Source organism: Mastigoproctus giganteus, chromosome 13, assembly GCF_048544385.1.
Source record: "Mastigoproctus giganteus isolate SK-2022 chromosome 13, ASM4854438v1, whole genome shotgun sequence".
Classification (NCBI taxonomy): domain Eukaryota; kingdom Metazoa; phylum Arthropoda; class Arachnida; order Uropygi; family Thelyphonidae; genus Mastigoproctus; species Mastigoproctus giganteus.
The window spans coordinates 65,080,178-65,092,607 of record NC_143587.1 but is presented as its reverse complement, the minus strand read 5'-3'; the positions used below and the strand labels follow the sequence as shown (position 1 = coordinate 65,092,607).

The following is a 12,430-nucleotide window of genomic DNA, read 5'->3' as shown; positions in this document are numbered from 1 at the left end:
CTCAAATTACTTTTATTCACTATATTAACACTTATTTACAATTCACTGTTAACATTCAGGTGTTTCTAAAGTCTGACAACAGCAAGCATATACAACAACCATTTATCTCAGTCAGATTTTTGAATCTGCCAATATAGTTACTCATTTGAACATTTCTATTGTTTAATTATATTAAACAAAATCTAAGAAACTTTTGTGTGCAAAAAAAAAAAAAAAAAAATTTTTGCACTGCAAGTAATTTCCTTAGTATTTCTTTTTATTTCACTGCATATGGGAGAGGGAGAAAAAACAAGAATGCTTATGGGGAGAGGATGATACAATTTAACTGAAACAAATTAGAACATGTGGATACATGAATCAGCAGCACTTCCATTGCTAACCTCTACAAGAAACTTGATTTTACTCTGCTTGGGGTGGTGGGGGAAGAGACAGCTCCACTCTACTCTTTGTTTTGCAAATTTGAAGACTTGGAGCCCTACCATGCTGATGCTGCCTTGCCACAGCTGATGCTTTCATCTTGAACATATCTTCTAATTTGAATATATATTCTGTACTTGTACAATTACTCATCTGTCAGTGTGTATAAAAGTTTCATTTGAGAACTGTTTTTGAGTATAGGTGTCTACCACACTTATTACTTTGCTATTCTCAGTATATATTACTGAATTAATTGGACTATGACCAGAGTAATCTGTTTTATAAGGACACGCACCATTCTTTAATAGCAACTTTACCATCCGATGCTGACCAGATAACACACTGTGAAGAAGAGGTGTACGGCCACTCTTTCCATCCTGTAAAAGAAAATAAAAAAATTGCATTACTTATGAACTAAGAAAAACTTTATTTGCTTTAAATATAAAATACATAGAACTGCGGTGTCATGAAATACCAGCAGAGGTTCAACATAATACGGAATAAATAAAGCCTTTTATTTATATATTGTACTTACTTCAACATTTGCATCACATTTTGCCTTGCACAACATTTCTACGGCTACATGTTTTCCATCAAATACGGCCAAATGTAATGGAGTAAAACCTGAAAAATAAGTTATAGTTATTTTTTAATTAAAATAAAAATTAAAAATTTAATGTTTCTATATATTTGCAAATAAGATAATTCTGTACAAATGTAACACATTGTTTATAGGCACATCATTTGCAAAACTTCAACAATTCAAAGTAAAATCTTGCCTAACTCCATATGCAGTTTACTTCTTTAATGAGTAAATATACATCCGTGGATCTATATTTTTCATGTATGGGCTCTGAGGAGTACAGATCTACCTTTTAAAGCTTGCTTCAAACAATGTGTCAATATGCAAATTTTCAATTTTTCTAGGCATTAGCAGAGGCATATGATGCAAGAAAGCAAGCTTATACAGCATCAGCAAAAAAAAAAAAAAAGCTCCCATTTCACCCCTCCATTCGTTTCAAATACCTGTCCAGCTCAGCGTTAAATTTATTTAGGCTATCAACTTCCACAACAAAAGATGGAAGTTTGTTCCACCAACCAACTACCTGCTGGCAAACTTCTACACTTCTATCCTACAACTGTCTTTCCTCAATTTATGCCCTCTCAGGTGATTATTCTGAGCAAGAGGCAGAATTCCATCAGCATTGGGCATGCTCAAACCATTCAAGGCTTTATACACCTCAATCAGATCACCTCGCAGGTGCCTAGTCTCCAGACACTGTAATCTGCAAAACTTAAAGCCTTTCTTCATAAGAGAAACCCACTGTTCCATTCACTAATCTTGTTGCCCTTCTCTGTACTTGTTCCAACAGCTCTACATCCTTCTTAAAATGAGGCCTCCAGACCTGTATACAGTACTCAAGGTGTGGCCTGATCATTGCCTTATACAAGGGGATATCACCTCCTTATCCCTGCTAGAAAAATTCCTGTATATCATTGACAAGACACCACGAGTTACTCTTGCAGACCATCTGCACTTCTCAGAAAACTTCATATCTGCCTGCACAATTACCCCCAGGTCATTCTCATTCACCACTGTCAGTGGAGGCATCTCCGTAGCCAGGTGGGAAGGAGCAGCAGTGCGTAGCACACACTTCTTGATTAGACTGGGGTTCGAGCCCGTCACCACCAAATACGGAGGATGTGGAAAGGTCAGGGAATGACCACCGCATATCCCGGAGCAATATGGCCTTAGTTGCTAATGCTCCTAAAAACCAAATAACAAACAGTCAGTGGTGGAGTCAGTTATAACTGGCAGTTATGTGCTGCTATCTCTTATCTGTGTTTCCATCTAATTGCAGACTGTTTATAATAGATGGCAACATACACAGCACTTTGAAAATGAGAAGATTGAACCTGCTGACCTCACTTGTATGGGCTTATAAGTGATTAATTTTTTTTTTAATTTGATAATTTCATTTTTATGGGCAATCAATCAAAAACAAAATAAATTAAATGGACTTTTTTTCTCTAAACTTACACAGAGATAGAAAAAAAAAAAAAAAAAAAAAAACCTACTCAGAGCCTACACAACTTACTCAAAAAGGAGGTAATCCCTTTACAATTTCATTGTTTTCTATCATTGTCATCTAATTTGAGGATTTAATAGCACTTTACTTTCATGCATTTCTATAATTTACAAAACACACTGGTGCTGCCCAAATATAAGCTGCACCTTTGTCTCACTTGCACTCAAAAGTGAGAATTTTAGAAACATGACGTTGCTTAACTATTTAAAGCATTATTTTTCATGCTCACACTATACTGGATAATACAAACAAATATTCTAATAGGATTGGAACTTTGGTGTTCAAAAACAAAAGGGTAACAGCTAAGCCTAATGACTTGAAAAATCCAGTATGCCCTTCCACAAAGTGCACTATTCAATAACTTTAAAATAGGCAAGAAATAGCCAAAAATTTCACTTTTTTGATGCTATCCTTTATTCTAGCACTGTAATTAACATAAAAAAAGGGGGGGGGGGTGCATTTTTGTAGCTATGTTGTAAGTGATACAGTGAACCCCCGCTATTTGCTGTCGCCGATTTAATATAAAATGAAACAAAATAAAGTGAATTTAAGCATCGTGAACATTTTCCTCTTTAAAAAAAAAAAATGGGCGTGGCTAAAATTCTTTCCTGGTCAAAACAGCGCTCAGTGGGTGGGGGGAGAGACAACAAAATTGCGAGTGTGGTGACAAAATTGCGAGTGTGGATGTTTCTAGCTAATCCTTGTTCAGTATGTGTTATGCATTTGTCATGGAAAGTTTCGTTGTTTGCTTTTAATTTATATGCTTACAAAAGTGATAAATCTACCGTTGTGCAGTGTAAAACAGACTGAGTGTGTTAATGGAAAAAAGTGACTTTATTGTGGACAAGTTCTTTCTAACCCGTACAAAAATATGGCTATGAATAACAAGGGAAATGTGAAAAGATCAAAGAAGGTGATGACATTAGCAAATAAAATTGAGTTATTAGATAAAATTTTTAATGGTGAAAAAGTGTCTCCTCAGTGGCAAAACATTATAAAATCAATGAGTCAGTCAACGGTACGATCAATCAAGAAATTGGAAGAAAAAATCCGCTGTAGTGTCCGTGAAAATGTGCTAATGGTTTAAAAAATTTGCTCTGTAAATCGTGATGTTAAATTAGAAAAAAAAAAAATGGAAAAGGCTTTAAATCTGTGGATAGAAGACCGAACTCAAAATAAAATTCCGTTAAGTTCACTCATCATTCGTGAAAAGGCAAAACTCCTTTATCAACACTTTAGCGAAACGTGATAGCACTGGCGGGATAAGTTTTTAAACTAGCAAAGGTGCTGGTTTGAAAGATTTGTTTGAAATTTCTAATAAATTACATTTAATATTAAATTGTTTCTTATTTTCATTTCAATGCCATTATGCTTGCATTTCACTGTGTGCTGTCTACGTATGTAGTCATATTATGAAGGTACATATAATACATACATAGACAAAATTTTAGACTAGTTTTTCTTATACATTTCATACTTTGGAACGATACCCCTTTATTACTATGGGAGCAATAACTCAGTATCCATGTTTTCGGTATTCGCGGCATTTCTCAGGAACGTAACCCCCACAATAGCGGGGGTTTACTGTATTTTTAATTAATAATGGCACTTTTATAAGTTACCATTTGGCACACTTAGGTGCACTTGCTGACATATCACCACTGGATTGTACTGATGCCCAGAAATAATCTGGACTCTTGCACTTTGAACATAATTATACAGTTCAACCTGTGTGTTAGTACACACCCCCAATATTGTTACATCTAGCCAGGTGGGATTTAATATATATTGTATTCAAAAGTCAGTAGCCTGGCATTTATGAATACTTTTTATTTGACCGCCTTGAGAGTAATAAAGCCACTTTGTTTTGATTTCATGCTAGGATTTGGAAATTTATAATCAGCTTAAATGTTATCACATGGAAGTATTTCTGAATTGGCTTCTAATGAAAATTTCATTCAGGAGTAGATTCTATCCGATTTCTTCATTGGCTCAAGCAATCAGATAGTCAAAGTTTTGCTTTCCACATTTGTGGAAAGTGATAAAATGTTGTTGCTGTTTGAGTGACAAGACTAATTGCATGAAGTGGTGAACACTGCTGTTGAAATGTAGTGAAGAACATCATCTTGAACAAATGGATACTAGGTAGATGGTGTGAAACAAAACACCACATCAATGAAAGTAGAGTTGGATGTGACTGCACAAAGTATGTCAAAACATTTGTTATTTTATTATTTTTTATGGCCATACTTTAATTCTAATATCATCCACTGATTGCACTGGAAAGAAAAAATACTGAGCAACACAACAAAAATTTGACATATCACTAACAGATATTAAATTTAAAAAAAAAAAAAAAAAAAAAAAAAAGCTATATTGTAGTCTATGTAGTGATGCACCCACTACAAGTGGGTGCAGTCCCATGGTTATGGGACTGCACCCACTTGTAGGTGCAGTCCCATAACCATGGATCTATAACCAAAATCATCTCTTAATTCTTTTCCATTATTTCTGATTGGGGTGTTCTTTCTCTGCCCTTTCTATAGCCTTTTAGGATTTTCACTGTTCTCCTCTTTGATTATTCCTTTTATGATTTTGTATCATTGCCACTGGTATTTCTTCTTACTAAGCTATCTTAATCATAATTAAGAAAAGTCCCTGGACACCTCCTTCCATGATTAAGCTTTTATTTCAAGAAAGATTTGGTTAATTACTCTCACAAAAGGATCTTGTGGGGTACGGGCAGGATTTTAGTTCAACTGGGTTGTCCCACATTGAGTACTTATACCAGTAGGCTGACCTAGCTGAGGAAAATGTGTATTTACTTTAAAATGTATATTTACTACCATTTTTTGAAAATTGTTCTTAAATCTTCCAAAAAAACAAAATAAACTCACCATCATAATTGCGAATATTTAAAGCACTGCGAGAAAGTGGATGCTTCAGCAAAACGTTGAGACTGTCCTCGCTATAATACTTGGTGGCAAGATGAATAGCTGTATTACCATGCCGATCACAAATTTGCATTGAAGCCCCCTCTTCCAAAAGAATTTCAATAATGTGTGGATTTCCAATAATGACTGCCAAATGAAGAGGTGTCTGAAATTAAAGTATAAATAAATAATTAATGGAAAACTGAAAAATAAATTAGCTAATTAAAATAAATTTTAAGTAGGACCAAAATACTTCTGGTATTTTCTATGTAAAACAGCATTGTTTTCTTGATACATAACGACTGTTTCACTTACACTGTGAAGGACATTTTCCCCATATGTGGAAAATGTCCTTCCCAGTGTAAGTGAAACAGTCGTTATATTTGTAACATGTAAAGATGTCAAGCTGGACATTATTTAGGTGAAAGGCAAGCCATAATAATCTTGAGGGACATAAGCTGGATCTTTCTTTACTTCACTGATAATAATTCAAGAAGCTCAGTGACGTAGCCCAGTGGTCAGGAGCGAGAGTGCATAGCACGCGTTCCTTGAGTGGACCGGGGTTCAAGCCCGTGACTACTAAATACGATAAATATTTGTATTGACGATTTATTGTAAACTCTACTGACTTGGTTGTCGTGCCGGAGTATAAACAGAAAATTTATTTATTTATTACAAGCTTCTTGAACTACTGTTTTTTTCATTGTGTATTAGCACAAACTTGTGGTAGCAATTATGAAGTCCACCAGTGACATGTGCTCATTGCTACAAGGAAGAGTCACTAGGTTGCACATATTTTTCAACTCAATCACCAAAATATTTATACACTTTTCCCATTGTTTAATCAAATTCTGTCAAGCTGACATGTACAAAGTAAACATCTCTTGGCATTGTAACCAATGGTATATATATCATTTTGGTACCAAGCTGTTATTTAAGTGAACCAAACAAATGGAATTATGGTGGGGCAATCCAAGTACCAATGCTCAGGCAGTTTTCTGTGAACTGAGACAGTAAGCTCTTTTGGAAAATGGGCAGTATAATGCAGAATTCAAGATATCTCCAGGGGCTTTTTAAAATGGCAGTCCCAGAAAACTCTTAATCTGACGATACAGCATTTGCTGGGGGTGGACCAAGATGATTTAGAGTGAAAAAAAGCTGTGCATTATGACACTGGAATGCCCTGCCACTTACTGCTAAAAACTAGTAATTGTTTGTGAATTACTGATCCTCCCAATTAATTCTTTCCATTATTTCTGATTGGGGTGTTCTTTCTCTGCCCTTTTAAGATTTTCATTGTTCTCTTTGATTATTATTATTATTAGCTATATGGTGCTAGGAAGCCCAAGGCTTATGCTACACCAGCCAAAAAAAATTCCCAAGTTACCCTGAGAGAGAGAGAAAGAGAGTCAGAAGTAAGTAGAAGGAAATCACCAAGAAAGCAAAGAGAAGAATGATGATTATTCCTTGTTTTTATACAGTATAACCTCTGTTTCAGACTGTATCCATAATAAACATTATTGAAATGAATACTAAGGTTCAAGCAATTTAAACCATTAAGAGGAAGAATGCCTCATTAACATGATCACATGTAGTTACCCTGTACTTAGATAATTATGTGTTAGTGAAAACTACTACAGAAAGGGTGAGAGAGAAAAAAAAAAAAAAAAAACCACACCTTACAGAACCAAACAAGGACTACATACTATAACATCTTGCACAGTTATTTAAAATATTTTGTTTATCCCCCAGCACAAACACAAGGTCAGAGAAGTTTACATTATTTTGGAAATGAATGCAACCATTAACCATATTTAGCAGTCATGCAACAGTGAACCACAGTCCATTCAAAGTGTGCGTGCACTTCTGCACTCTGGTGCCTGACCACTCAGGCCTAAAAATGCAAAAGCCAACTATACACAGGATTTCCCCCCTCATTACATCATGAGGAGGTAATACTGTGAAAATTTGTCACCCTCCTAAGTACTAAACACGCTTAATAATATTAACATCAGTTATCAGGATACATCCATAACAGACAAAAAAAAACCCATCTAACAATCTTGTTTATCACAGACTACTCTGTATTTCATATTAGTTTCTCATTTCTGATGGGGGGGGAGAAAAAAAAAAAAAAACAACACAGCAGGAATTCCTTCTTTCACCAAATGTATTCTGCCATGTAGTGGCTCTTTACTACAACTACAGTGGCTATGTAAAATTAATTGACAAACATGATTTACAAAAGTGGCAAAACTAAGAAATAAAATAAGACACACACACTGCATAAAAAAACCATTCTGCTAATGCAGACTTCTTTAGATTTCTAGGTGACTAAAGAAAACAAAAATATTCTTAATTTGCCTTTACCTGCCTAAGGTAGTTAACGATATCAACCGAAAGATTGAGTTGACGGAGAAGGGAGCAGAATTTTCGAACCAAAACAATATCTTCGTGTACAACAGCAATGTGAAGTGGCCTGAAACAGAAAAAATGAACTTGAGATATTCTTTATTAAACTTAAATGAATTGTTTATCATAAATATTAAGGTCTTTTTTTCTTTTCCTTTCCCCCCAAAATCTTGTAATACGTCAAAATATAAATCACTGGCAAAATCAAGAAGGCAACAAACTCCTTCATATTAAACTGAATCTTCAGTCTTGGTCATCCAGTTTCTGTTCAAACTGCCAAGTCACACTTGCAAGACTAAGGATAGGTCATATACACCTTACTTTTATTTTCTTTCTACCTCAGATTCACCTTTCTGTCTGAACTGTCATACTCAACTCACAATCTGACATGTCAGAGTTGACTGTCCTTTCTATAACAGAGTATGGCAAACCATGTTGTTATCAATGCAGGTAGCCCAAATGACTCCTACATTGAAACAAATTTTAGATGAGATCTGATATCAATGCAGTTTTCACTTTCCTAAAAAAGATTCAATGCTATGACAGAATTTGATGATAAATTCTATGTAATGACCTGACTTTTAATGGCACCTGTTATTTTCTACCATTGTTTGGTGCATAATGACATTTAGCTGTCATTGCACTGTAAAACCTCCAGTAACAACAATAAAAATTCAATTGGTGAACTGTATATCAGACTAAAAGAAAAAAAAAAAAAACTACAGACTTCATGTAACTGAGGTAAAACCGTGCGAGTTCTCCAGAGAAAACCAAATAGGGACGAAATATGATTGGTCAATAGACAAAACACGATAGCTCAATATCTTGACAAATCAATTGTTTACCTCTCCTTGTCCTTTACCAGATTTAAGTAATCAAAAAATGTTTTTGAACTCTTATTCATTCCATGCATGCACACAATCACACACCTATGATCAAAATGCATGTGTTGTAGGCAGGGCCGGATTTACATAAGCTAAACAAGCTACAGCTTAGGCCTTCACATTACAATGGGACCGCTCTCCATCTTAAAAAATCCTTTTTTAATATTGGCACAGGTGAACTATAAGAGAGAAGGGCCTCATACATGCTATAGCTTAGGTCCTCCACAAGTTTAAGGCACCTCCGTAGCCAGGTAGGAAGGAGCAGCAGTGCGTAGCACACGCTTCTTGATTAGATCCGGGGTTCGAGCCCGTCACCACCAAATACGGAAAAGTCAGGGAATGACCACCTCTTATCCCGGAGCAGTATGGCCTTAGTTGCTAATGCTCCAAATAACAAACCACAAGTTTAAATCCGGCCCATGTTGTAGGTACCAATATTTCCCTATAATAATTATTGCTTACTGTCTTAAGGACAATGATTTTTTTTTTAAATTTTCATTATGGGATTGGTAAAATTTCAAACAGTTTGGCTCCGATCCTCAATAGATAACCCAGAAGGGGTTGAGGAGGATAAAGGTTCCCGGGCACTGTTAACAGAAACAGCACTATTTATTATTTCTTGACTTTCAGCCTTGCTATTTTCCAGAAAGCAAAGTTTCTTAAAAATTATACATGTTCATAGTTAGCTTTTATGATGATTAAAGCTTTTTTTGTGCTTATCTTTCATAGTTATGGTTACTGCTCTGAAAACTGACAAGGGGGTAGTTGCAATCATGGCAAATCAATAAGTATAAATCAACATCTTAATCCGAGTGATGTAATTAAAAAAAAAAAACAACAAACTTGATTATTAAAAATAAGGACTTTAACGAGCACGCCGTTTTGTAAAATATTTCAGTTGAACGAACGCTGCATAACAGTAATTGGAGTAAGTTTCCGAAAACTAATCGGAGCTTTACTACTGTCATCGCTGACGAAACTTGCAAGGGAATCATTCTTAGCTTCGGCGAAATGACTGTCAAGACGCAGAGACGGGATAAACCCATGCAGTTATACTGAAAGGATATCTTCCCGCCACGTACGGAAGTTAATCTGAAGGTTAAACGCCCAGCATAGTATTTTCCGGAAGCGCAGGTGTTCTGGTGGCTGTTAAAATTTCTATTCCTATTAATTTCTGCCCAACTAGTTGGAGGGAGGGGAAGCAGCTCTATATTGGAATATTCATACCATAACATCAGAGCAGTGTCGAGGGCGAGGCGAACGAGGCTCTTTTCCTCAGATTAAAAGCTGAAAGGGGCGCCAAAAGAAAGATTAAATAATTGCCAACATTGCCATGGTTAACAGTAGGGCACAATTTTTCATTCTTGCCTCGGGTACTGAAATGGCTCGGCACCGCTCTGTATAATATGAACATCCTAAAATACTGATATGCAACTGCATCATGATCTGTGTAGCAATATGTACGTACTGCGTTTCGGCAAAAACACAGAAACGAGTGTTTTCTGTCTTTACCAATTTTTGAGCAGATAATGAATAATTAATTTTAATTATTCATTATCTGCTCCAACCACAAAAACTAAGTTACCATCATGTGGTACAGTAAATAGAAGTTAAAACAAAGTTTTAAATACACACTCATCCTCCATGAGAGAACAGTGGTTTCACTCGTTTGGAGAGGTCTGGGCTCAAATCCCGTTGACGACTGAAGAAATATTTATTTTTTTTTTTTCTCCCCTTTTCAATGTTGGCTGAAGTTAGCCGATCTTAGGCGGCAGAGTCGATAGATTTTCCCCGTAAATTATTCCAGGTTTTTTTAGCCCACATCACATGAAAACTGGCCCGTGAACAATACGGATATGGATTACGATCATTAAATATATAAAAAAAAAAAAAAAAAAAACACACCTCTCACACATCAGCTATTGTATCAGCTCATGGGTAAAGTCATCCTAAAGCCGCAAGCTGTGGGAGGTAACTATGAATCTTCCCCTAGTCACTTCCAGTGACTATGGCGTGAATTCAAGGGCACTGTGTAGTTCGTCATTTCAGAGGAATTTCCCCAAAAGATTCGTTATGAAGAAGGGTTTGGCGCTGGTGTAGGCGAAATGGACGTCGGTAATGCTAATTACAATAGAGGTTCAGTGCGCTATTTCCATCAAATGTGGGCTACTGGACTGCACGAGGTTTTTTTTTTTTAATACTACGATTGGGTAGGATGGTTGTTATACTCCACGTAAGAATATTCCAAAAGCTTGTTACTGCATACTAAGCTTCTGCATTTTCTCTAAACAGAAAATGTTTTCATATGAGCTTCCCTAAGACTGGATTTCCCTTGTTTTTCTATGCTATTATCACCCCCCCCCAAAAAATAAAGATAATGCTGGATATGTTCCTGTTTTTTTCCCCTTATTTTTAATGTCAGTTTTATAATTAGCACTTTTATAAGTGCTAATTATATTACGCGTTTCTTGGTGATTTCCTTTTACTTCTCTCTCAGGGTAACTCAGAATTTTTTTTTTTTTTTTTTTTTGGCTGACACTACATAAGCTGCTTTCTTGTACCAAAATGCTCTACTACTAATACTTACGTTCGATTAAAATATTAATATGACACATACCAAATAAATTTATGAGAATTCACTTTTCATATAAGAAATTTAGTGGGGAGAGTGATGTTTGGAGTTTGGGAGTGGGTGCTCCACATTAATAATCTGAGCTTAGCAACTATATAATTACAAAAAAGGCACGATTAAGAGACGTTAAAATTTTAAAACATAAAAGCATTATCTTATCTTTACATCAGTTGAAATGCATCTATATTCACGTCAGGTAAAAAATAAATTTGTCGCGAAAATGAAAAGAAAGTTTTATGGTCATGTGTTTGCAAAGTTTAATTCATTTACAACTATATTAAATTTTTAAAAACACGCATATTTTTAAATATTAATATAAATATTTATTCATTGAAATAATAATTAAATAAATATATGTTCTTACCTATCCCCATCTCTATCTGCAGTTAATACCTTCTGTGCTTCTAGTATCCATTGGCTGGGAGGCACTTTTTTATAATAATCTATTGGAAGACCAGTTTTTGTAGCTTTTGCTTGTAAATATAAGCGCTTTACATCACGGCACATCTTCAAATTACGAGATTTTGGAGCCAAAACAACCATCTCGAAACAATTCAAGCACCGAACATAAACACGCACAACGCGAACGAACTTGGTATTTAGCTACTGAATCCGAAACCAGAACTAAGTAATGACAAACGACTAGACCAGTTTTATACAGCAGACAACTCGAAACAGGTCACGTGAATGCGACGTCAGTTCGCTGGCTGCATCGCAGATCAAGTCTGGCCAGATAAAAACAATGCAGCTGTAAATACTGTAGAGTAAGTTTAAACACTGTTGCTTTTAGATCTTGATTATATAGTTTTATCACATACGGGGGAAAATACCACAATCTTTCGTTGTTAGATTCTGACGAAATTACGTTGAGCAAAGGGGGAAAATATGGCTACCTACTACTGAGTTCTGCGGGTAACGAACCTTTTCTTCTAGAAAATGCAACTCTGCCTCAATGAAGGGACTTTTTTTTAGTTAGTACGTATTTTGTTGAACGATAAACTGCTCTGTTTCCTGCAAGTGTCCTTTCCTTATAAAGGCTGCTGGAGCGAGGTTGTTATGCCA

At 35.6% G+C, this 12,430-nt stretch overlaps 1 protein-coding gene across 1 annotated transcript; it reads right to left on the bottom strand.

The window, feature by feature from the left end:
* Positions 1-276: 276 nt before the first annotated feature.
* Positions 277-12,184, bottom strand: LOC150076129 (B-cell lymphoma 3 protein homolog). Its single transcript, XM_090387589.1, has 5 exons — positions 11,733-12,184; positions 7,811-7,919; positions 5,405-5,606; positions 953-1,041; positions 277-794 (listed from the first exon to the last, which is right to left on the bottom strand). Exons 1-5 carry the CDS (start codon positions 11,909-11,911, stop codon positions 567-569), a joined length of 807 nt encoding a protein of 268 aa, XP_090243715.1. The 5' UTR covers positions 11,912-12,184; the 3' UTR covers positions 277-566.
* Positions 12,185-12,430: the final 246 nt, after the last annotated feature.

Coding starts and splice junctions, on each gene's coding strand:
- LOC150076129 (XM_090387589.1), bottom strand. CDS start 11,911: ATGGTTGTTTTGGCTCCAAAATCTCGTAATTTGAAGATGTGCCGTGAT. Junction 7,920..11,732: donor GCAGATAGAGATGGGGATAG/GTAAGAACATAT, acceptor TTTCTGTTTCAG/GCCACTTCACATTGCTGTTG. Junction 1,042..5,404: donor AAATATTCGCAATTATGATG/GTGAGTTTATTT, acceptor CTTATTTTTCAG/GTTTTACTCCATTACATTTG.